This window comes from Zosterops lateralis (assembly GCF_965231275.1).
Source record: "Zosterops lateralis genome assembly, chromosome: 9".
Taxonomy (NCBI): Eukaryota; Metazoa; Chordata; class Aves; order Passeriformes; family Zosteropidae; genus Zosterops; species Zosterops lateralis.
The window spans coordinates 28,770,223-28,789,948 of NC_139769.1; the positions used below are offsets into that span (position 1 = coordinate 28,770,223).

At 55.8% G+C, this 19,726-nt stretch overlaps 2 protein-coding genes across 5 annotated transcripts in view; one reads left to right on the forward strand and one right to left on the reverse strand.

The window, feature by feature from the left end:
- GLUL (glutamate-ammonia ligase) lies at positions 1–16,328 on the reverse strand. 4 transcript variants are annotated; one of them, XM_083867464.1, is made up of 9 exons: positions 16,075–16,328; positions 13,491–13,623; positions 10,169–10,394; positions 5,278–5,468; positions 3,929–4,090; positions 3,513–3,659; positions 2,995–3,122; positions 2,624–2,823; positions 1–1,714 (listed from the first exon to the last, which is right to left on the reverse strand). In XM_083867464.1, the coding sequence occupies exons 3-9, from the start codon at positions 10,300–10,302 to the stop codon at positions 1,396–1,398; spliced, it is 1,281 nt and encodes a 426-aa protein (XP_083723590.1). In that variant the 5' UTR covers positions 10,303–10,394; positions 13,491–13,623; positions 16,075–16,328; the 3' UTR covers positions 1–1,395. The 4 variants fall into 4 exon arrangements, with proteins under 4 accessions (XP_083723590.1, XP_083723589.1, XP_083723592.1 ...); XM_083867463.1 differs by lacking the exons at positions 13,491–13,623; positions 16,075–16,328 and adding an exon at positions 10,708–10,735; XM_083867466.1 differs by lacking the exons at positions 10,169–10,394; positions 13,491–13,623; positions 16,075–16,328 and adding an exon at positions 7,886–7,908.
- The window catches only part of RGSL1 (regulator of G protein signaling like 1), a gene marked incomplete at its 3' end in the record, with an annotated part of 16,529 nt that continues 11,786 nt past the window's right edge, over positions 14,984–19,726 (forward strand). Inside the window, 6 exon segments of the mRNA XM_083867521.1 lie at positions 14,984–15,055; positions 15,322–15,396; positions 16,132–16,261; positions 17,094–17,198; positions 17,446–17,607; positions 17,765–18,714. Coding sequence (XP_083723647.1) covers positions 14,993–15,055; positions 15,322–15,396; positions 16,132–16,261; positions 17,094–17,198; positions 17,446–17,607; positions 17,765–18,714 — 1,485 coding nt within the window. The 5' untranslated portion in view covers positions 14,984–14,992.

Sequence of the window (19,726 nt, forward strand, 5' to 3'; positions counted from 1 at the left end):
TGTTCTTTCTTCCTTTTTTTTATTACAAAAAGAAAAAAAAAACCTATTCAGAAGAAGTCCAAATGCAACGGAATATAACTGGCACCACCTAAGATACCCAAGTGTAAAATCCCGGAACGTTTGAACCCCCCAGCAGGAGCTGGGAGTGCCAGGCTGTCTGGGAGGGACAGGTGGCCTCTCCCTTCCCTTCTCCTAGCCCCCATCCTGGCCGGATGGCAGGCAGCCCGAGAGAGCCAGGACACAACAGTGGCATCAACAGTCTCTGTAAAACCATTCAGTCGGAGAAACTAAGAACATTATGAAAAAAAAAAATCTAAAACTTCTTCTTTTTTTTTTTTTTTCTCTTTTTTTCATTTTTTAAACTTTTATCAAAAGCCCTGCTTTAGTGACATGCTAGCCCTGCTGGACAGGTGACACAGCCACGGCTCTGTCCCGAACGCTGTTGACCAGTCAACTCTTGGTTCAGGACACCTTCCTCCCGCTCTGAGCGTGTCACGGCCACCCGAGTTACAGTGACAAATGCTTCTGTGCAGGCTTCCCGCTCTGGGAACCCTCTCCAATCCATGCTGGAACAAATCTCATCCGAGTCTCCCTCCAAGCTCACCCTCAGTCCCACCTGGAGGCCTCCGACAGCATCCGCAGGAGCTCTGCCTGCTCCGGCTGGATGAGACGTTGGAACGTCATCTCTTCAAGAAAAAAACACTTTCATATATAATTTTTTTTCCTTTTTTTTTTTTCCCCCATTTTTATATTTAAATAGAAAAATACTACTTCACTCTGTGTTATGAGCCAGAGATTAGTTGACTTCCAGTGACAGAACCAAGAGTTCTCCTCAATGCTCCTAGGCTGAGCTCAATGCCAGGAGATTCCCAGAAACCTCAGAGTGGCCGGAGGGCGACAATGTCCCCGTCACATCCCCACACGGGCAGGAGCGCAGGCACAGCTCCCGTCACCACAGCTCCCATCTTCCCTTCTCCACAGAGAGGCACCAACCTTAGAGAGCCATCAGTCTGCAGAGAGCCAGCAGCAGGGCTGGCCCCCCCAAATCTGGCTCTGTTTTAAGCTTTCTCCTCTCCTACAGGCTTTCTGCTTGTGCAGTCTGTCCCTGGAAGCCACTGGATCCCACCGGACGTACACATGAATTAGACCAAAAAAAAAAAAAAAATAAAATAAAACAGTGGTTAAAAGTTCTCTAACACCCCATCCTCTCGTCTTCTGAAGAGTCAAAGACAAACAAGACATGGATAAAAAACTAAACCTGCCCTCCTCCCCACCTCAAGACAACAAGAGTTACTGAGACACAAAACATGTTATCTTGTACCCTCGGGGTTACATCTATCAGGGGAGCTCGGGGGAGCACAGGGGGGAGGCGGCGTTGGTGGGGCGGGCTCCGCTTCAGTTCTTGTACTCAAAGGGCTCGTCCCCGGTTTCGTTGAGGAGACACGTGCGCACCAGTGCCTCCGTCACGGCGTAGGGGTCGCAGTTAGCCGAGGGCCGGCGGTCCTCAAAGTAGCCCTTCTTCTCGTGGCCCACGTTGCGTGGGATGCGGATGCTGGCGCCGCGGTTGGCGACGCCGGCCGAGAACTCGTTGATGTTGGACGTCTCGTGGAAGCCTGTCAGGCGCCGGGCATTGTCCAGCCCCCCCTTGGGGTCGTAGGCACGGATGTGGTACTGGTGGCGCTTGCTCAGCTTCTCGATGGCCTCCTCGATGTGCCTGCAGAGGGAGGGAGGGAGGGACGGACAAAGGGCGGCACAGTGAGGGACGGGACAAACCAAACCCGTCTGCACTGTTGTGTCAAAGTGACAACGGTGAGATTAATCGCTGTCTCCAAACCACTGATGCCTCAAAATCCCCTTGGGCTGTTCATCCCAATGCAGGGTTTCTCTCCACTCCTGCTGCTGACCCAGAAAAAGGGTCCTCGTGGCCAAATCCCACAGGCTCCCTAGGGAGTGCTGTCTGTGAGACACCACCAGGTAAACTTCCCGCGTCCACCTGCTCTCAGAGTGGAGAACTCTCAACACTGGAGTTCCCATCCATGAGGCTCACAGTCACAGACTGCTCCGTTATCTCAGAGCAGCACTAAGATTAAGGCAAGAAAACAGAGCTGCCAGGATGGATCCCTCCACACAGCCCCAGTGACACAGGGTCCCCAACTGTACTCTGCACAGCAGTCCTCACAGTTCCCATTTTTAGGATGTTCATCTTTAAGAAAACATGGCAGCCTTGCCCAGATGAAGCTAATAGTCTTTCTCTTTCATCATGCCTATAATAATGTAACTTAAAAAGCCTCGTGATGAGTTTGTTTGTTTGTTCCCAGCACTGGGAGGTCAGGAGCTGGACAGGCTGTTAGGGATAGCTGCATCCTGTACTTCCACCAGCACTGGTGGAGCTGTACTGCTAGCTAAATTGACCACCAAGCATCAAGATGAGGATGTATCATTATAAAAAATACATATTAAGAAAAAAAAGAAACCACAAAAACAAGACAACCAAAAAAATCCCCATCCAGAAGACTCGGATGTCACGCCAAGAACCAGAGCAACAACTCCCATGTCATCCAAAGCATTGCAAAATCCTGCTGCCCAGGATAAGATAAACAGGGTAAACAACCCAAAGACTTACTTGAGTCCCCCTTCCTCCCTCATGCTCTTGGTGCTGAAGTTGGTGTGGCAGCCAGCACCGTTCCAGTTGCCAGGGATGGGTTTGGGATCGAAGGACACCACGACCCCAAAGTCCTCACAGACCCGGTGCAGGATGAAGCGCGCGATCCAGAGGTGATCCCCCATCTCAATCCCTTCGCATGGCCCCACCTGGAACTCCCACTGCAAGGAGGAGGAGGAGGCGTCAGGGGCTCAGCGGGGTGGAGACAGGCACCTCCCACCCCCTGATGCTGGGCACAGCCACACAGCTCGGAGCAGGCACACACAGCTCCCACTGCCTGGGGTTTTTCCACGCTACTCTCTTGCTCCATGAGGCGTCTCAGAGTGATTTACCTGGGCTGGCATCACTTCTGCGTTGGTTCCTCCAATTTTGACGCCAGCATAAAGGCACGCTCGGTAGTGGGCCTCCACAATGTCCCTGCCATAGGCTTTGTCTGCCCCTACACCGCAGTAATACGGACCTGCAACAGCACAGGGGAACATCAACCTCCACAGAGATAAACGCTGAAGACACAGCATGCACAGAGAACTCTCTAAAAGCCCCAGGATCTGTTTTTCATGGAAGAACTAGCAGGGTAGAACACTGATGGACAGCAGGTTCCCCCTGAGTTTGTCTCCCCCTGAGTATAAGTCCCCTGCAGACCAACAAAGCAAGCAGCAAATTTGGCCAATCCCCCCCTCAGCCTTTCTGCAACAAATTTAATCTCGTGGTTAGTTTTTGCCAATATCCTGTTTTCTACTGTCCACCTTTGGTTCTAGGAACACCTTGGATCCCTCAGCTCGCCCGAAGCTGTGCCACACAGATTGCAGTTCAAACACTCCTGCCTTGGTCCAGGCTCCCAAAAGATTACCTTGGGGTCCAGGGAAGCCATTGGAAGGCCAGCCAAACGGATGTCCATCTGTCCCCAGGAGAGTGTACTCCTGCTCCATCCCAAACCAGGGGTGCTGGTTGGACACCATGTCCATAATCCTCCTGCAGGTGTGCCGGAGATTTGACTCTGGAACGGAAAAGTGACATGAGGCTCATGAGCACCTCCACCTCCATTCCCCATCTCCACTTATTTTACTGCTTTGAGTCCCAGCAGTGTTGAAGAATCCCAAGCTCAGCTCTTTGTCCATCACCAGCACTTCATTTGCCCTCTACTTTCTAGGCAGGGGTTATTTCTGCATCATGCTAAGGGCACAGCCAGCCCTTGGGCAGGTCTCCCATTCCCCTTCCTGGGAACACCACCTCCACCAGGAGAAGGGAGAAGGTCCTTTCATTCACCTGCAGACTGGCGGTTGTATTTGAAGACCTCGCAGAGAACAAGTTTATTGGGGTCCTTGCGGAAAGGGTCCCGGAACATGGCAGCAGGTCGCAGGTACATGTCACTGTTGGAGCCTTCGGACTGGTAGGTGCTGGAGCCATCGAAATTCCACTCAGGGAGATCTGGAGCAAAGAGAGGAACCAGCCACAGTGACCCAGGGTCCCCAGGATGGGCCCCCTGCTGCCCTCCAGTAAGACAGAGGTTAAGATGCTCATGAAGAATATGTTTAGTCCCAGCTCAGCTGATTTTGTTCCAAGTGGGGGAAGGAAAAAAAAAAAAAAAACACACCAGAAAAACCCAAAACAAGCAAAAAACCACAGGAGTGCAACTCCCCGGCCACCCTGGGAAATAACAAGTTACTGGGCTGCTGGCCAAGCCCAAGTGAACAGAGTAGCGCTGAGGACATTTCCCATGTCACAACAACCACAGGGATGAGTAAAGCCCCCGGTCCCCTCGGCTGGGAGAGGGCAGACCATGAGCCATCTTCCAGCTGTGGGAAGGAGGGGAGCCATGGAATACCCTCAATCATGCTACAGGGCCTGAGGAAGGTGGGAAGGAAAATCATAGAGAGGTGGAATTTCACATGGAAGGGGAGTGTGGCCCCCAGCCCACCCCTCCATCCTGAGCACTGCCCTCCAGGTCAAAGACCAGAACTCCACCCAGGCAATGTTATCTCCTCCATATCCCTGGGGGAAAGAGGGAGGATGGGAAGCACAAAGATTTCAAAGGAGCTGTGCCAACCACTCCCTCAGAGGGAGAAGGGGAAAGGAGAGAGGGGAAAAGAAAAAAAAAAAAAAAAGTAAAGAAAAAAGATAATTCTGCTCAGTCACACACAGTATTTTCATTTCATAACTGTCTCCAGCCAGCTCCATGGCAACCTGGGGAAAATCCTAATGCTATTATTGTGTAAGCTGGGACTGTTTGTTCTGAGGGACACAAGCTCTTAATTACACCGGATAGCTCCATTCTTTCCCCTGCACTTTCTTCTGCCAAACTACTTCCGGCCAAAACGAGTACTCGAGAGTCAATGGGCAGCCAAGCCCCTGCCAACAGCCCCCAGCCCCTGCCAACAGCCCCTCCACGGCAGGGACAGCACCAAGGACGGGCTCCCAGCCCCGGGCATCTCCCTGAAACTCCACATCTGGAGAGTTGGGACCGTTCCTCTGCAGCAGCTGGGGAAAGAGGTAACTGGAAGGGTATGAGGAGGGACATCTTCCCTAAAAACCATCCTTGTGCCATGGGAAGAGAGAAACAGCATCCTTCCTCCACCCAGCGAGGGGGCCACGAGTGCTGCACCTGCCCCTCTCACCTTCCAGGCTCTTGGGCTCGTGGTCCAGCGTGCGGGTTTTGCAGCGGAGGTGCTCGCCCGTGCCGTCGATCCAGATGTACATGGCCTGCACCTTCTCCCCCTGTGGCAGCTTCATGTACATGTGTTTGATGGCTTTGCTCAGGTGGGAGCTGGCTGAGGTGGCCATGGCTGCAGTCCTGACGAGGGGGTTCCTGCGGGGACAATCACAAACAGCCCCAGCTGTGAGCCCTTGCCTGTGTTCCCACATTTTTCAGCACCTCCTCCCCTCCCCAAGGCCAGGGAGGAGGCAGCTCGGCCACAGGGCTGGATGGCATCCCCAGCGGTTCCCTGTCATTCCTCAGGGGGAACACACAGCAGCTCAGGCAGATGCCGGCAGCCAGGAAAGCCCTGCTTCAAAAGAGTCCCATCAATACCCAAACTCCTGCTAATAAACCACAGCAACAGACTCCCAAAGGGCTCCTCAGCCCCACGTGAACTTTTCACCTCCACTCGCTGCTCCACAGCAAGGCTAATGCAAGGGAAGATTAGCTGGGGCTTTCTTCATAAATCTGCATCATCGAGGAGGGCTTTTCTGCCCCAGCTGCCTTCTCAGCCCGGCTGAGGTTATCCAATCCCGGCCCCAGGGCAGCAGGAAAAGCAACAGGCGGCACACGCGAGCCCTGAGCACCCCAGGCAGCGCCGGGGAGGCGGGATGGGCCGGAGCGGCTCTAAGAACCGGTGGGTGGGAGCTGCAGCATCCCCAGAGCCCTGCGAGCCGGGCTCCTAACGCCAGCCAGCCCACTCGTGTCCGACCCACAGCACCGGACTCCGCGCCTGTTTTCCAGGGAGCTTGGAAATGCCAACACTCTGGAAATGCGGGCTGACTTGGGCAGTCGCTCCGACACCCCGCTGGCCTGCGGGGGGACTCGGGACGAGCCGTCCCCAGCTCACCCCGCTGCGCTCCCACCGCCCCGCTGCCCTGCCAGGAGCTTCCCCCTCGCGTACATCTCCCGCAGCATCTCCTCCTCCGGCGCTGCACGGAGCAGCTGAAGAGCCTCGCGGGGGTGAAAAAAATAAACCACAAAAACTGCGAAGGGAATGTTTTCAACAGAAAACTCAAGCTGCCACTTCCCCCCCCCCCTCCCTTCATCCTCCCCTTCCCCCAAAGGAGGATTTTTCCCTGGGAAGGTCTGGCCGCCGGGGCTGCCTCCCCTGCCCTGCCGTCCCCGGGGGGCTGCGGCGGGTGGCGGCGCCCCCAGTGTCCCCGTGTCCCCCCGGGCCGGTACCTGGGCTCGGCGGCGGCTGCGGTGGGCGCGGGGCTCCCACGCTCGGCTCCCGGGGCCGCGCCCGCCGCCCCTTTATGGCGGAGCAGCGCCGGCCCCGCCGCACGGATTGGGCAGCGGGGCGGGACGGGGGGGACCCGGGAGGGGGGACGGGGCCACCACCCCTCCTCCCTCCTCCTCCTCCTCCTTCTCCGCCCGCTCCGGCGGCATCACGGCCCGGCCGCCCCTGGCAAAGAGGGGAGCGCCCGCACTCGGTTGGAGTGAGCGTGTGGGTGCGGAAAACCGAGGGAAGAGAGAGCAGAAAGCGCAGGGTTTGGGGTCTTCTTAACAACGCTCCCAACCGGAAAAACAACCCCTGGTCCCTGGGCAGGCGGGAGCGGATCCAGGGCTTTCCGCAGCGTTTACATTAGCGGCTGCCTTGGCATAGCTGGCAGGGATGGAAACCGGCCGCCCGGGAAAACGGGGGGAGAGAGGGAGGGAGGCTCCACCGAGCACAGGCTTGGGCTTGGTGCCCACTCTTGGGAGGGGGACAAGAGCTTGGGTGCGCCGCTTCTCCTCCCTAGAGCAGGTCCCAGCCTCCAGCACCTGGATTTGCAGAGCCTGGCTGCGGGGCACAGGATCGCTCACTGTCACTCCAGGGAGGAGAAATCCCCCAGCCCCACCGGGGGAGCACCCACTCGGCACCCAGCAAACCGCAGGCAGTGCCCGGTAGTTTTCCACCCCGTCGGGTGGCCTGTCCCATCCCCTGCAGCTCCCAGCCCGGATCCAAGGGGCAGGAGGGCCACGGCAGCAGGAGCAGACGGAGCCGTGTGCGCACACGCCGAGGGCACACGCAGGGCCCTGGCCGAGCACACGTCACCCACACGCCTGCCACGGAGCCGCGGGATCCTGCCCTTTCGCATGCCAGCCTCGGGGAGATGGCACCCACACTGCCATTCCTCGAGGAGCCGGAGCCTCCTGGCCACCGCAGCCACTGTACAGCTCCCCGATCCAAAGGGAAAATGGCCAGGGAGAGCCGGATCCTCAGGCGGGAGGAGGTGGAAGCGCTGGCCAAAACCACGCTTTGATTTATCGCCCATCTCAAGAGGCAGACCCCCACCCTCCCTGCGGGGACAGCTTGGCTCATTCCTCTCCACCACCTTGGAGCAGCCATCGGTGTGTGGCAATTCCCCCGAGGCTGTCCAGAACAAGGTGAGATTCAGGTGCTTTTCTCCTCCTGGAATTGCTTGGCCGAGGCAGAGCCTCCTGCCAGCACCCCAGTTCCCGCACCCTGTGCGCAGAGAAGTTGGTTCCAAAGCACAAACAAACGTGGTGTTTTACCCACGGAAACGAGCTCAGGAACTCACGTTCAGCCCAAGTTCAGCTGTGGTCACCCAAATCTAACAGCTCAGCTGGAGTAAAAGGAAGCAGAGCAGGAGCTGGTGCCCAAAATAGCTCCCATAAAGGGGAGCTGTCAAAGCACAGGCAACGTAAAGCAGTGTCCAGCCCTCCTCTCCTCCCTACGTTCGTTGAGTGTTTCTTTAATCGGGACGCTGAGAGCTCCGATAGCTCCAAATTCTTGGAATTACGCCTGCTACCTGCTAATTCCCCAGTAACTTTGTCCACCTTTGGCTGCAAACAAACCCAGATGTTTACAAGTGGAAGCCCCCGAGCAGGGGGTGCCGTGCAAGCCTCGGCGCTGGCCAGCCCCAACCCGCCCTGAAGGCAGGCGGGGAGCAAAGGCAGCTTGGCAATGTAAACACCATCCCTCCATCCCAAAAACCCACGGCGGGCAGCAAACCCCAGGCTGGGAGAAACCCCCAGGCTGCGATGGCGGGGGTGGGAGGATGGAGCAGCCAGCCCCGGGAGGTTTGGGTGGCTGGCTGATGCCCAAGCCCCTGTGCTCGCCCCGCACAAGTTGTTTACGAGCCGGCGGAGCGGCGGCGGCCGCGGACCCAGCGCCCTCTCCCGGGAAGCGTTCCCGGCCCTCCTCACCCGGCTTGTTTACCGCCCGCCTTCCTTCCCCTCCTCCCTTCCAGCCTGGCTTTTCCTTTTTTTTTTGTTTTTGGGAAAGGCTGCTCAGGCCGTGCTCTGGCCCAGCTGCGCGCTCCAGTGACCCTCCGTGCCGCCGGCAAAACCCTCCTCGGGGACCCAACAGGTGACACGACCCTCGGGTGGATTGAAATCCGCCTTCAAAGGGCCACACGCGCGGCCAGAGGGTGAGACAATGTCCCCTTCCAGGGGCGAGTCCCAACTGGCACAGGTTTTTTTCCTTCTTCCTCCTATTAATTCGTGGGAACACCTTTATTGGCCCGGCCCGGCGCTTCCCGCCAGCACAGTTTGATATCCTGAGAGAAGTGCCAAGGTTGGGAAGTGGCTGGCGAGTTATGAGGGGTTGGGCAGGCTGGACTTTGCAGCCTCCTGCCTCCAAGGCAGTGGGGCAAACCCTCAGGGACAGGGCACAGCCGGGTCCCTGTGCTCTCCAGGGAAGGCTTGGGGAGCAGGATGAGTTTCTCTCAGGTAGCATGAGACATGTCTGCCCCTTCCCAACTCCAGCCAGCAGCCAGGCAGTAAAGGATCAAGGCTTCTCTCTCCAGCGTGCCTTGCTGGAACTGCTGTGACCCATCCCTTGTCCGTGTGTCCCCCTCCAGCCCTGTCCTCCATTTGGGAATGCCTTAAAATGCAGAAATGTGACACCATAGTGGGGGTAGGTGGGAAGAGGAGGGTGGCAACTTGAGGGTTAAATAGACGGGATATGAAATTTCCCTGTGGCTCAGGCCCTGGGGCAGGGAGCTGATGGCTTTGCTCCTGCAGTGCTGGGACTTCCCCAGCACCAAGGGGCCATCTCCAAGGGTGGCCCCTCCCCACAGATCCTGGATCTCAAACCCAACAGATTGAAGACCTGGACTGCTAAGCCCAGGTACCCATTGGCTTTTCACCAGCATTAAAGAAAAATCCTGAATTAGAAAGGGATGTTGGTTGGTTTGTTGTTTTTTTTCCAATGGAGATGTCACACAGGGAGGAGGAATTGCCCATGTTGTTGTGATGGTTAGGCCCCAGGAGGAGGCTGGACACACCCAAAATTCCCCAGCCTACAGTAGTGGCATAGCTGGGAGGGAAGAGGGATGGGTATAACATCATGGAATCACAGAATGCTTTGGTTTGGTTTGCAAGGGACCTGAGGGTCATCAAATCCAACCCCCTGCAATGAGCAGGAAGATCTTCAGCATCTCTCCTCTCCCCACACTCAAGACATTCCTAAACTGAGCACACTAGGATCATTCCTAAAGAGCTATAGCACTTTCAGACACATCCAGGGAAGTGGAAGGCTTTGGGAGGTCCTGCCTGAGGAACTGAACTTCACCCAAGTGACATCAGCCACGGGCTGGCTGTCCTGGTGTTGCATCACCTCCACCACTGCCCACCCCTGGGCACAGCTGCCCCTGCTGGGACCATGGCAGTGGCTCCTGGGGGCCTCCCCAGGGGCTCCCAGGCCGGGACACCTGGAGACACGGCATGTTTCACCCATAACCAGCAACAGGAGGGCTGGAAAAACCAACCTAAGGGCTGAGCAAGCGCTTAGCCCAGGAGTGACCGAGGACAGGGAGCCCGCCGTGGGGTGGGGGGATGAGTGCCCCGGGGGGACTGACCTTGTGCAAGCAGCAGTGGCCGACTGGTGTCCCCCGGAACGCTGCAGGAGGCTGACGAAACCCCCCGAGGTGGGCAGGCAGGAGCTGCTGGCCCTGGCTGAGAGCAAACATTGCAGGCTCCGCAGCAGGCCCATGCTCCCTTTGAAGATGCTGCCAGGGTCAAGGCTGGCCGCGGGCTGGTGGCCAGAGGGCTTTCAGTATTCCACAGCAGATCACCTGGGCTGCGCTGAAGGGCAGTTTAGGAAAGCAAATTAATATGTGGAAATGTGCAGAGGCACATGCTGAGTGGAAAAAAAAAAAATACAACTCCCTCCCCATTCAGCTCCCCAGACTCACAGAGGCAAGAGGGACCTTGGGGCACGGCCCCCAGGACAGCCCAGGTGCTGCCACCTCCCTGTCCACCCCTTTCTGAGCCACTTGGGTGCCTGTCCCGGTGCCCAGGGCTCACCTTGCCGCCCTCCTGGGAGCCCGTGGCATTGCTCCGTGCCCCCGCAGCCCCTTGCCCAGCTCCAGGGGCATTCCCGGCAGGCAGCCCCTACCTGGCCGTGCTCTGCAGACCTTCCCCCGGGGCCCAGCGCCTTCTCCCAGCACGTGCTGGCCTTCAGCAGCGGCCCGGGGGGAAGCTGGAAGATGAGAACGCCAGGGGCAGGCGGGATTTGAGACCTAGGAATTGCTTGGCTCGGTTCGTTCTGTACAAGGGTGGAGAATATCCCAGGGAGCTCTCTGCACATGCCTTTCCCCACAGTTGGAAATTGGTCACACTGCATTGGCAGGGTTGTTTTTGCTGGGATTTCTTTTTATTTCCTTCCCCATTTTCCTTTTTTATTGTTCACACTGTTAAGAGCACTCCCAGCCAGGTTGGGCACTCCACTGGTTTGCAGTTTCTGAGTTTCCCATTGAAATGGGATCCTTTTGGATATCCCATATACAAGTATGTTCAAGCTGTAGGACACGGCTCAAGCTGAAATGTCCCAAAGTTCTCCCACCACGGCACAACAAGGCTTTCTCTGTTCTGCTCCTGGGAAATAAAACATTGCCTGTGCTCCCCACAAATTTCAGCCATGTGTTAGCTGTGGCTGGCACATTAATTTCAGCCCAACGCACCTCACAGCTCCCTAAGTGAGAGTACAGAAATCCTCACCCTGCTGCTTGAGTGGACTCAGTGGTGGATCCGGGCCTGACATTGTAAATTATAAAAGGTAACAGCAAAGTGCTGCTGCCCCTGCCCCTCCCTGGTGGCTGAATTAGGTCCCTGTCCTGCCACAACACATACTTAACCCGGGCTGCTGAAGTCAACAGCCCCGGAGGCTTGGGTAAGGTTACAGCAGTGGTTCTGCTTCAGCTGGAGGGGAGACAAGTGAAGGCAGAGCCTGGCACTGGGGCTCTCAGGTGTAAGGGACAGTCCCAAGTAAGGAAAGCACAGAGAGATGGCAGCAGGCTCGAAAATGCTCCCCAAGGAAACACCAGGGGTGTCCGTGCTGAGCAAATGGATCTTAGGCTCTCAGGAGACTGAGCATGGAAATCCCATGTGAAAATAATTGTGATGTGTTCAAGAGAGGAATTAGTATTTAAGGCTGAACTGGAATTCCTCAGGCCTTGGGCAACTCCAGTTTTAAGGAGCTGTGGGCCTAATGTCCTATAAACTACTTACATGAAAACAGGATGAGGCTGTACAGGGGGAAAAATTCCCAAACCTTCTCCCAAAAGCTCATGGTGGGGATATAATACTCATGCTAGAGGGGAGAGCAGGTTTGTGCACTCAGGCTGGAGTTTTCCAGATTTCCGGGTCTCCATCACCCAGAACCAGAAGCAATGCTGAGATGTTCAGGATGGGCAGGAAACAACTCCCACCCTCCTGATGGCACCAAAAGGGACAGGCTGGGCTGCTGGGCGAGGCTGTGTGTGGCCAGTGACCACAGCAGTGAGGCTGACAGCCTTGGGCAGCCTTGGACTTTGCCACCGTGGGGAGCAGTGCCAGCTGATGTTGGGCAAGGAGAAAAATCCCAGCCCCATCCCCTCTGCTGCCCTGGGAACGTGAGGCTCTGCCACTTGTCACCTCAGGGCTGCCAAGGGAGGGCTGTGCCAGGGACAGCAGACGTGAGTGATTCAGGCTGGGCCAGAGGGGGAGTGAAGCCCTCCTGACGTGTTTGATGTTGCAACCCTGCCCTTATCTTTCTATGGAATCCATCCACTCCAAACTTCCTTCTAAATCTGGGCTGTGCTCGTGGGCCCACCTCTTTCTTTCAAACCTTTTTGGTTTTTCCTAAATAGCCACCCAGCTCATGTGCCCTGGGGAGAGCTGGGAAGCTGCAGCTGGGCTGAGGAGAGCTCCATCCTGCCAGGCCTCTTGGGGTCTCCTCTTGGGGAGAAACTCCATGGAAACAGCCCTGTGCCTTCCCACAGTGACCACGTTGGCCAATTCCTGCTCACAACCTTAGTTTTTTCCTGGCAGAAGCCATCACAGTCCCACTGAGGTTAGTCCAGAGCTGAATGAGCACCCAAGGAGCCACCCCAGCCTCTGAGGATCCTACTGGGCATCTCCTCAGTTGCCAGCTGGAAAATGTGTTGTTTTTTTTAAGCTTTGACCTTCCTCTGAGGACTTTTGAGTCTTCTAGGTGTGAGACAGCCACCACTCCAGTTCATTCCTAATCCTATGCTATCCTATTCCTACCCTATGCTCAGCAGCATAAGTCTTTATCTTAAGCTGCACCAAGGGAAATATAGGTTGGATATTAGGAAAGAGCTTTTTTATGGAAGGGGTGATAAAGTACTGGAATTGTCTGCCCAGGGAGGTGGTGGAGTCACCATCCCTGGATGTGTTTAAAGAAAGACTGGATGTGGCCCTCAGTGCCATGGTTTAGTGGAGGTATTGGGCTGGATTAGACTTGGTTTTAAAGGTCTCTTCCAACCTAGTGAATCTGTGATTCTGTGAGTTCTCCTTGTCAGTCTGGATCTGTGATTGGAGCTACTCCTTTCCAGGGACTTCCATAACTCCTTCCCACAGCTCCACCTGGCACCACAGGCACCATCCCCAGTGCCGGCAGCCCAGCGCTGTCCCCTGGGGTTCCCAGCACCGGCCCCACAATCATTTCGGGGCTGTCCCTGTACTCCTGGCGCTGTCACAAGCCGCTCGCCGGGATGCAGAGCCTCGCTGGTGCTGGGAACAGCTTCGCATTCCTGATTTGACAGCGCCACCTGGTGAGGCGGCCCCGCTGCTGGGGACACCGTGGGACACTGTCCTGCCCCTCTGCTGCCTGTGCAGAGCGTGGGTGCTCCCAGGTCTGGCCCCACGGCATTACAAAGAGCAGGATCAAATACCCACCTGGGGAGCAGATTTCTCCTCCCGCCGGGGAAACAGGTCACTCCTGCTCCAGGACGGGTTCCTTCTTCTTCTCCTCCGTCTCCTTCTCCTCTTCCAGCTGGAGGGTCTCCAAGGCTGGGTCTCAGCCCCAGATCTGATGAAGAAAGACAGCTGATAAGAAATGTGAGCTTGGTGTGTTTGGGGCAGACACGGTGGGTCTCCTGTGAAATCCCCATCCCAAGCTGAGCAGATGGACTGACAGTGACCACAGCCAGCACTGAGGGGCCACCAGGAACCTGCTTTGAAGGCAAGAAGTTTGCCCCAGCAGGGAGAGGGGAAGGGTTTCATTTCAGGACTGCCTGAGTGTGTCTGATTTAAAAAGTGACATTTCACAGAATCACAGGATGGGTCAGGTCAGAAGGGACCACCTGCTCCAACATCTCAGCTCGAACAGGGTCCCCTGAGCTCAGAACCGAGGGTTGTGCCCAGATGGTTTTCAAAGCAAGGGAGGCTCCACAACCTTTCAGGGCAGCCTGTTCCAGTGCTCAGTCACTGTCATAGTAAAGATTTTCCTCATGTTCAGGTAGGAATTCCTCTGCTTCAATTCCTGCTCATCGCTTTGCTCGGCACCAGTGGGAAGAGCCTGGCTTCCATCCTCTGGACATCCCCCGTCAGGCACAGACACTGATTAGATCCTCTCTCAGAATTCTGCTCTGCAGGCTAGAGGGACAGCCAGGAGGGAACTGCTGAGAGCCCTGTGGTCCCTGGGAGCCCCCCAGGAGTCACCAAAACGAGTGTGTCACAATCAGGGTGGCACTTCGGAACACAGCACCAGAACTCTGCACCATCATGATGACTGCTGGTGAGTTACCATTGCTGGGGGCTTCATCCCCTCTAAAAACACCCCAAAAGGTGGAAAAAGTGTGGGGGGGAAAGCATTATTAAGCTTTGAAATATGTGTCCTCCCTGTAACACAGCTGTGCCTTCAGGAAGAGACATTTCCAAGGACATCCACCCACAAGCAGGCTGATGCCAGCCCACCTTCTTGCATCCAGATCTTTCAGACATGAATAAAACTTCACAGGGTGGTGGGAGGTGTTGGGCCCTGACACTGGCACTAACTCTTGGGTGGATAAGCTGTGTTATGCTCAGGGGAAGGCAGAGGAGGACAGTTTGTGCCCTGCAGCCACAGCCCCTCCCTTCTCCTGCCCTGTGGATGCCACCACATTTGTGCCCAGCCTCTGTGAACCACGTACCTTGGCTGTTTAGGAGGCTGCCAGTCAAACTTCCCAGCTCCTGGTGCTTCCCAAGCAGCCTGTGCACCCATCCCAAAACACATTTCACAGACTCTCCCAGCCCCAAATCATCCTGTGTGCACATAAGACAAGCTTGTACCACACATCTCCTAAAGCTGATTTCCCCAAAAAAACTCCTCCTGTGGCTCACACTGATGTCACAGCTGGCAGCACAGGGCCCAGGTAACTTTCTCTTCTCCCTCTGTAGCATCCATAGCCTCCACGGACATGAGGCTGCTGCTGCAAGATGATGTTTTTGTTGACTTCTTCAACACCTTTCTGAACCTTCCTGTAAGTCCACTGCACCATGAAACCTGGGGCCTTCCAGAGCTCTCCTCAGGTGAACCTTCTGTTGCATTAAGAGGCCACAGGAAAACTGGGAGCATGCCACATTCAGGCTGGAAAATGAGGGAAACCTGAGGATCTCGACTTGGAGACAGGGGTCTAAAAGGGAATTCGATGCCCTTCTGTGTAGTGGGAACTAACTAGAACAGCTGGGCTCTGAGCTCCTCTGCCATCCCCATCTCTTCCAGCTCTCCCTTTCCGTTTTGATGCAGGTTTTTGGCCAGACACCCCTTTACATCAGTGGCACGGGCCGGTGGTACCTGTGGCCAGAGCTGCCGAGCCACCTGGTGAGAGCGTGTCCCTTGTGTTGAAGGGAGGAGTGGGAGGAGGAGGGAGGCAGGGCACAGGGCAGGCGAGGGAAGGAGCCGGTTTCTCGGTGCCAAGGCCCCTCTCTCTGGCTCTGCTGTTCTTGCAGCTGGGCGATCATTTCAAACCCGGGCGTCATTTCGCTTTTAAAGCCCTGGGTGGAGCACAAGCCATTTAAAGTCCCGCTGCAGTTTTATGGTGTTTATCTATAAACACCGAGAGCTGGAGGGAAGGGACAGCATGTGTGTCGGCAGAGAGGGACACAAATATCAGCCCCTTGTCCCGGGTTCCTCCTGAATTCAACAGGAGCAAATCCCTGCTGATCACCGGGCTGGCTCAGCCCTCGCTCCCCACGCGTGTTCTCCTTCCCCAGCGCCGCCAGCGCCGCTGGCAGCGCTCAGATCCCAAAGGAAAAAAAGGAACCTGCTCCTCTGGAAGCTCCGGGGAAGCTGCCATGCCTGGGCTCTGGCAAGGCTGGCGGGGAGAGGCAAGGGGAGCAAGCCCTGCAGGCACTGATTTTGCCGCTCGCAGGCAGAGATTTTGGGGCTGTAACTCGAGTATCCCCCCCTGTGCCTCAGCACCAGGGTGGCTTTCATCGCAATAAAGCAACAGGGCGCCTTCCCCAGCTCCTTCCCCCGTAGCAGGGACCTGTTACTCACCCTGATCGCCGGGCAGGCTCCTTGCTCACAGCTAAATCCTCTCCTTGGGCAACGCAGGATCCCAGCCCCGCGGATTTACTGCCTTGGCTGGAAAAGCACCGGCTGCCTCACTTCTGCAAATCCAGCCTGTGCCTCCACCTCGTCCTCTGCCAGAGGCTGCTGGGTTTCATTCGCTCGGGGGAAGCAGGTGAGTCATCGCGGCACGGAGGAAATCGGATCGGCTTCTCCTGTCTCTGCGCCTGGGCTTCCTCTCTCCCCGGGGCTGTCACCGCCTGGTCCCTGCCCAGTGGGTCGTGCCTCTGCTCGGGGCTAAGAAGGCGTTGCACATCCCATTTTTAGGGATGCAGCAGGTCCCGATGGGATGTGTAGGGATCAACTCCACAACCCTGTCAATACAAGTACCTGCCCAGCAGGGTTTGCCGAGGGGTCCGGGGCTGGAGCGGGGCTGGAGGGTGTCCTGGGGCACGGGAAACCGAGGTGCTGATGTTTCGGATTTGCTGCTGGGAAAACAGGATGTGGTCTCTCTTATGGTAACAACTCTGGACTGTGCTCACTTTACCCCTAAAATGTGCTCACTTTGCCCCTAAAATGAACCTTCTCAGTCCAGGCAGGTACTTCCTCAGCCTGCACGGTCAGCTGCTACTGGAAAGAAAGCTGTGGCAGCAGGAATGCAGATCCTCATTTCAGAAAAACAAGCAATTCAGCAAGGCTTTTCCCGAGTATGTTGCTGCTGCTTCTCCAGTCGGGCTGAAACTCAAAGCTGGAGGAAGTTGAGGGCGAGCCCCAAACTCGGGCATGAAAAGATAAACATTTGCAAGGAAGGGAGGCACAACAGTGGGACAGGCTGTCCCTGACAGGAGCGAGTTATCCTCGTGTGCATCCCACAGCCTGCCTGAAACTCCCAGTTCAGGGTGATCTGCTGGTCTCCCTCCAGCAGCCTCCTTCAGGGTGCGCATTGGAGAGTTTCCTCGGGGTCTGGCAGGCAAGCCCTGATGCCATCTGTGTGCTCTGTCCCACAGCAGAGCTCCTGAACTGGCAGGGTGCTGACCAGTGGCTGCTGGAGAGGTGCATCACTGGGAGCAAAGGCATGCAGCACTTCCTCACCTTTGTCCGAGGAACAGCAGGTGGGCACAGCCCCTTCCCGGCCAGCAGTGCCTGGCAGGACCCTGGCACAGAGCTGGGGGCATGGGTAAGATGCCACATAAAGCTTTGGAAGGTGAGCCAACAGCAGAGCTGGGAGGGAGATGCATAACTGTGGCTTTTCTCTGCTCTGTTCCCTCGGTTCATCCAAGTGATCTTTCCTTTCTGCTTCATCCATCCTCGGGGCTTTCAGGGGCTTGTCCCAACTCCCACTCCTTGTCTGATCCGTAGGGGAAGAACTGATTGACTTCTGGCTCACCACTGAAAGGCTGCTGGGTCTGGACGAGTCAGATGGGAGTCAGAGGGACCTGTTCTTGTCCCTGGTCCTCAGGCTGAGAGCCACCCACCTGCGTGAGGGCTCCAGAGTCATCACCCTCTGCACCACCCTCCTTGGTAAGAGCCACGGGAGCTGGGCATGAGCACTGCCCTTCCAGAGGGGGTTTTTCCTGGATGCTCCCAAGGGGATGGGATGCCATCCCTGTTGATTTGGCTGGGGAGCCCAGCCTGCACAGGGCCATCTCACCATCATAATTCCCTGCATCCATCTCAGGATCTCTGCCCAAAGTCAGGCACATCCAGTCCATCAGCACCAGGAGGGAGATCCTAAACAGGATGCAGGACCACGCCCTTTTAATGATTCAGATTTACTGGCTCCCTAAATTCTTTGTGCACTGCAAGATGGGAATGGAGGAAGAGGAATCGTGCCAGCCCTTGCTCCAGGAATACCAGGAACGTTTATCACAGGCCTGCTGCCAGGAGCCCCCAGGCCTTTCAGAGCCCCTCCCCACCATGCACATCAAAAGGAGGCAGGGCCTGCCAGGGCCCTACTGCAGCCAGAAGGCCAAAGCAGAGGTCTGGGCTCTGGTCAAGGAAGGGAGAGACACCCAAGAATTGAAAATGGCCACTTTCTGGGTGCAGCCAGAGCAGCAGCCAGGGCCAGCTGGGAGCACGGAGGAATTGTGTCTGGATAAGGATGCTTTGGGATCCATTCCCCAGCAGTCAGAGCAACCTGCCTTTGGGGGCAGAGGAGGAGTAACATTTCCTGGAAGACCTCAGTCCGGTGCAGAGCAGGATCTAGAAAACCTCTCTAAGGAGAAAATCCTCCCTGGCCTGCCTCCCTCTGTGTCCTTTGCCCGGCTCCCATCCCTGAAAAAGCCAGTCACAACCTTGGATTTCCTCCCCTGGGCCCTGAGTGCTGAGGTCTGTGCAGGGCGACCCTTCAGGGATTTCCTGCAGAGCCAGAACAGGCCCATGGAGACTCATCTCCTGGACCTGTGGCACGACCTGGAAGAATTCCTGCCCGTGGCTCTGGACTCCAACAGAGAAAACAGCTTCTTCCTGCGCCATCTGATTGGGGAAAAGATCTGCAAGACCTACCTGGAGGAGGACAGCACTGAGAAGCTTCCCCTGGAGACCAGGACTCTCGTGAGTCTGTGGAACCATCTGATATGTGGAGAATTCTCCCCCTGGATATTCAGAGCCCAGAAGGAGATTTGCAAGGTACACAGGGGCAGCGGTCAGGCTGAGAGGAACAGCTGGCATTGGCATCCCTGTGGTGGTATGGAGGCTGTGGGAATGTTTAGGAAGTGAAGCATTTGGAAAACTAAGAGAAAAAGAGATTAGGAAGGGAAAAACTTGCAGTCATCGAGATTCCCCAGGCCAGTGGAGAGGAGCATCCTCACTGGTGTGCTGGGCAGCAGAGCAGGGGTGAGCAGTCAGTATCTCTGGTGAGCCTGGCTAGATGTACATTCCAAAGGCTGAGGATGTGTCTTGATTTGGAAAGAGAGGTGTCTGCCAGGGAAAGCTGGAGCTTCCCTTGGAGTGGGGAATGTAAACCCCCTCCCTCTGAATTATTATAGTTTTGCAATAAGGGGCTTTCAGGCAAAGATATGGGAATAGGAATAACAGTTCTTTACTAGGAATATTAAAAAATACAAATGTAATAGTACCAAAAAAAAAAAAAAAACCAAAAAAAAAAAAAAAAAAAACCAACAACAAGCAGACAAACAAACAAAAATCCTAGAAACCCTGACAGAGTCAGAATATGACCTGACACCTTGTTGGTCAGGGTGTTGGAAGTAGTCCAAATAAATCCTCCTGCAGTAACAGATGTGGTTCTGTTGGAGTAGAGATGGTCCTGTAGAAGGGTCCAGTGGTGGCGAGATGAGTCTGGTCTTCCTCTGGAACCCAGTGGAAAACAGGCTGTGCTGCTGTTGTGAAATGTAGGGGGTTTTTAGGTAGGAATGCCCCTCCTCCCCCATTGGAGCATCTCCCCATGGGATGATGGAATTGTATCAGGTCTGCATGGCCCATTAACAGCAGATATCCCCTGGAGGGAGGATGGGTCCTGGAAGAGATAAAAACACTGCCCCAGCTGGTTTAACAGCTGCTCGTAAAACAGAAAGCATCTTCCCCCTCCCCCCTGGAGTTATGAGGAATGGGTTATACAAGAGATAAAAACACCTCCCCAAACAGATTCAACAGATAGCAAATAGAACACATACTTTTGGTT

Bases quoted from the DNA above. Each gene is read 5' to 3' on its own strand.
- GLUL (XM_083867464.1), bottom strand. From the start codon at position 10,302: ATGGGCCTGCTGCGGAGCCTGCAATGTTTGCTCTCAGCCAGGGCCAGC. The intron at 4,091-5,277 runs GTGAGAGGGGCA...TCTTTGCTCCAG, and splicing joins CGAGCCCAAGAGCCTGGAAG to ATCTCCCTGAGTGGAATTTC. The intron at 1,715-2,623 runs GTAAGTCTTTGG...CTCCCTCTGCAG, and splicing joins AGGGAGGAAGGGGGACTCAA to GCACATCGAGGAGGCCATCG.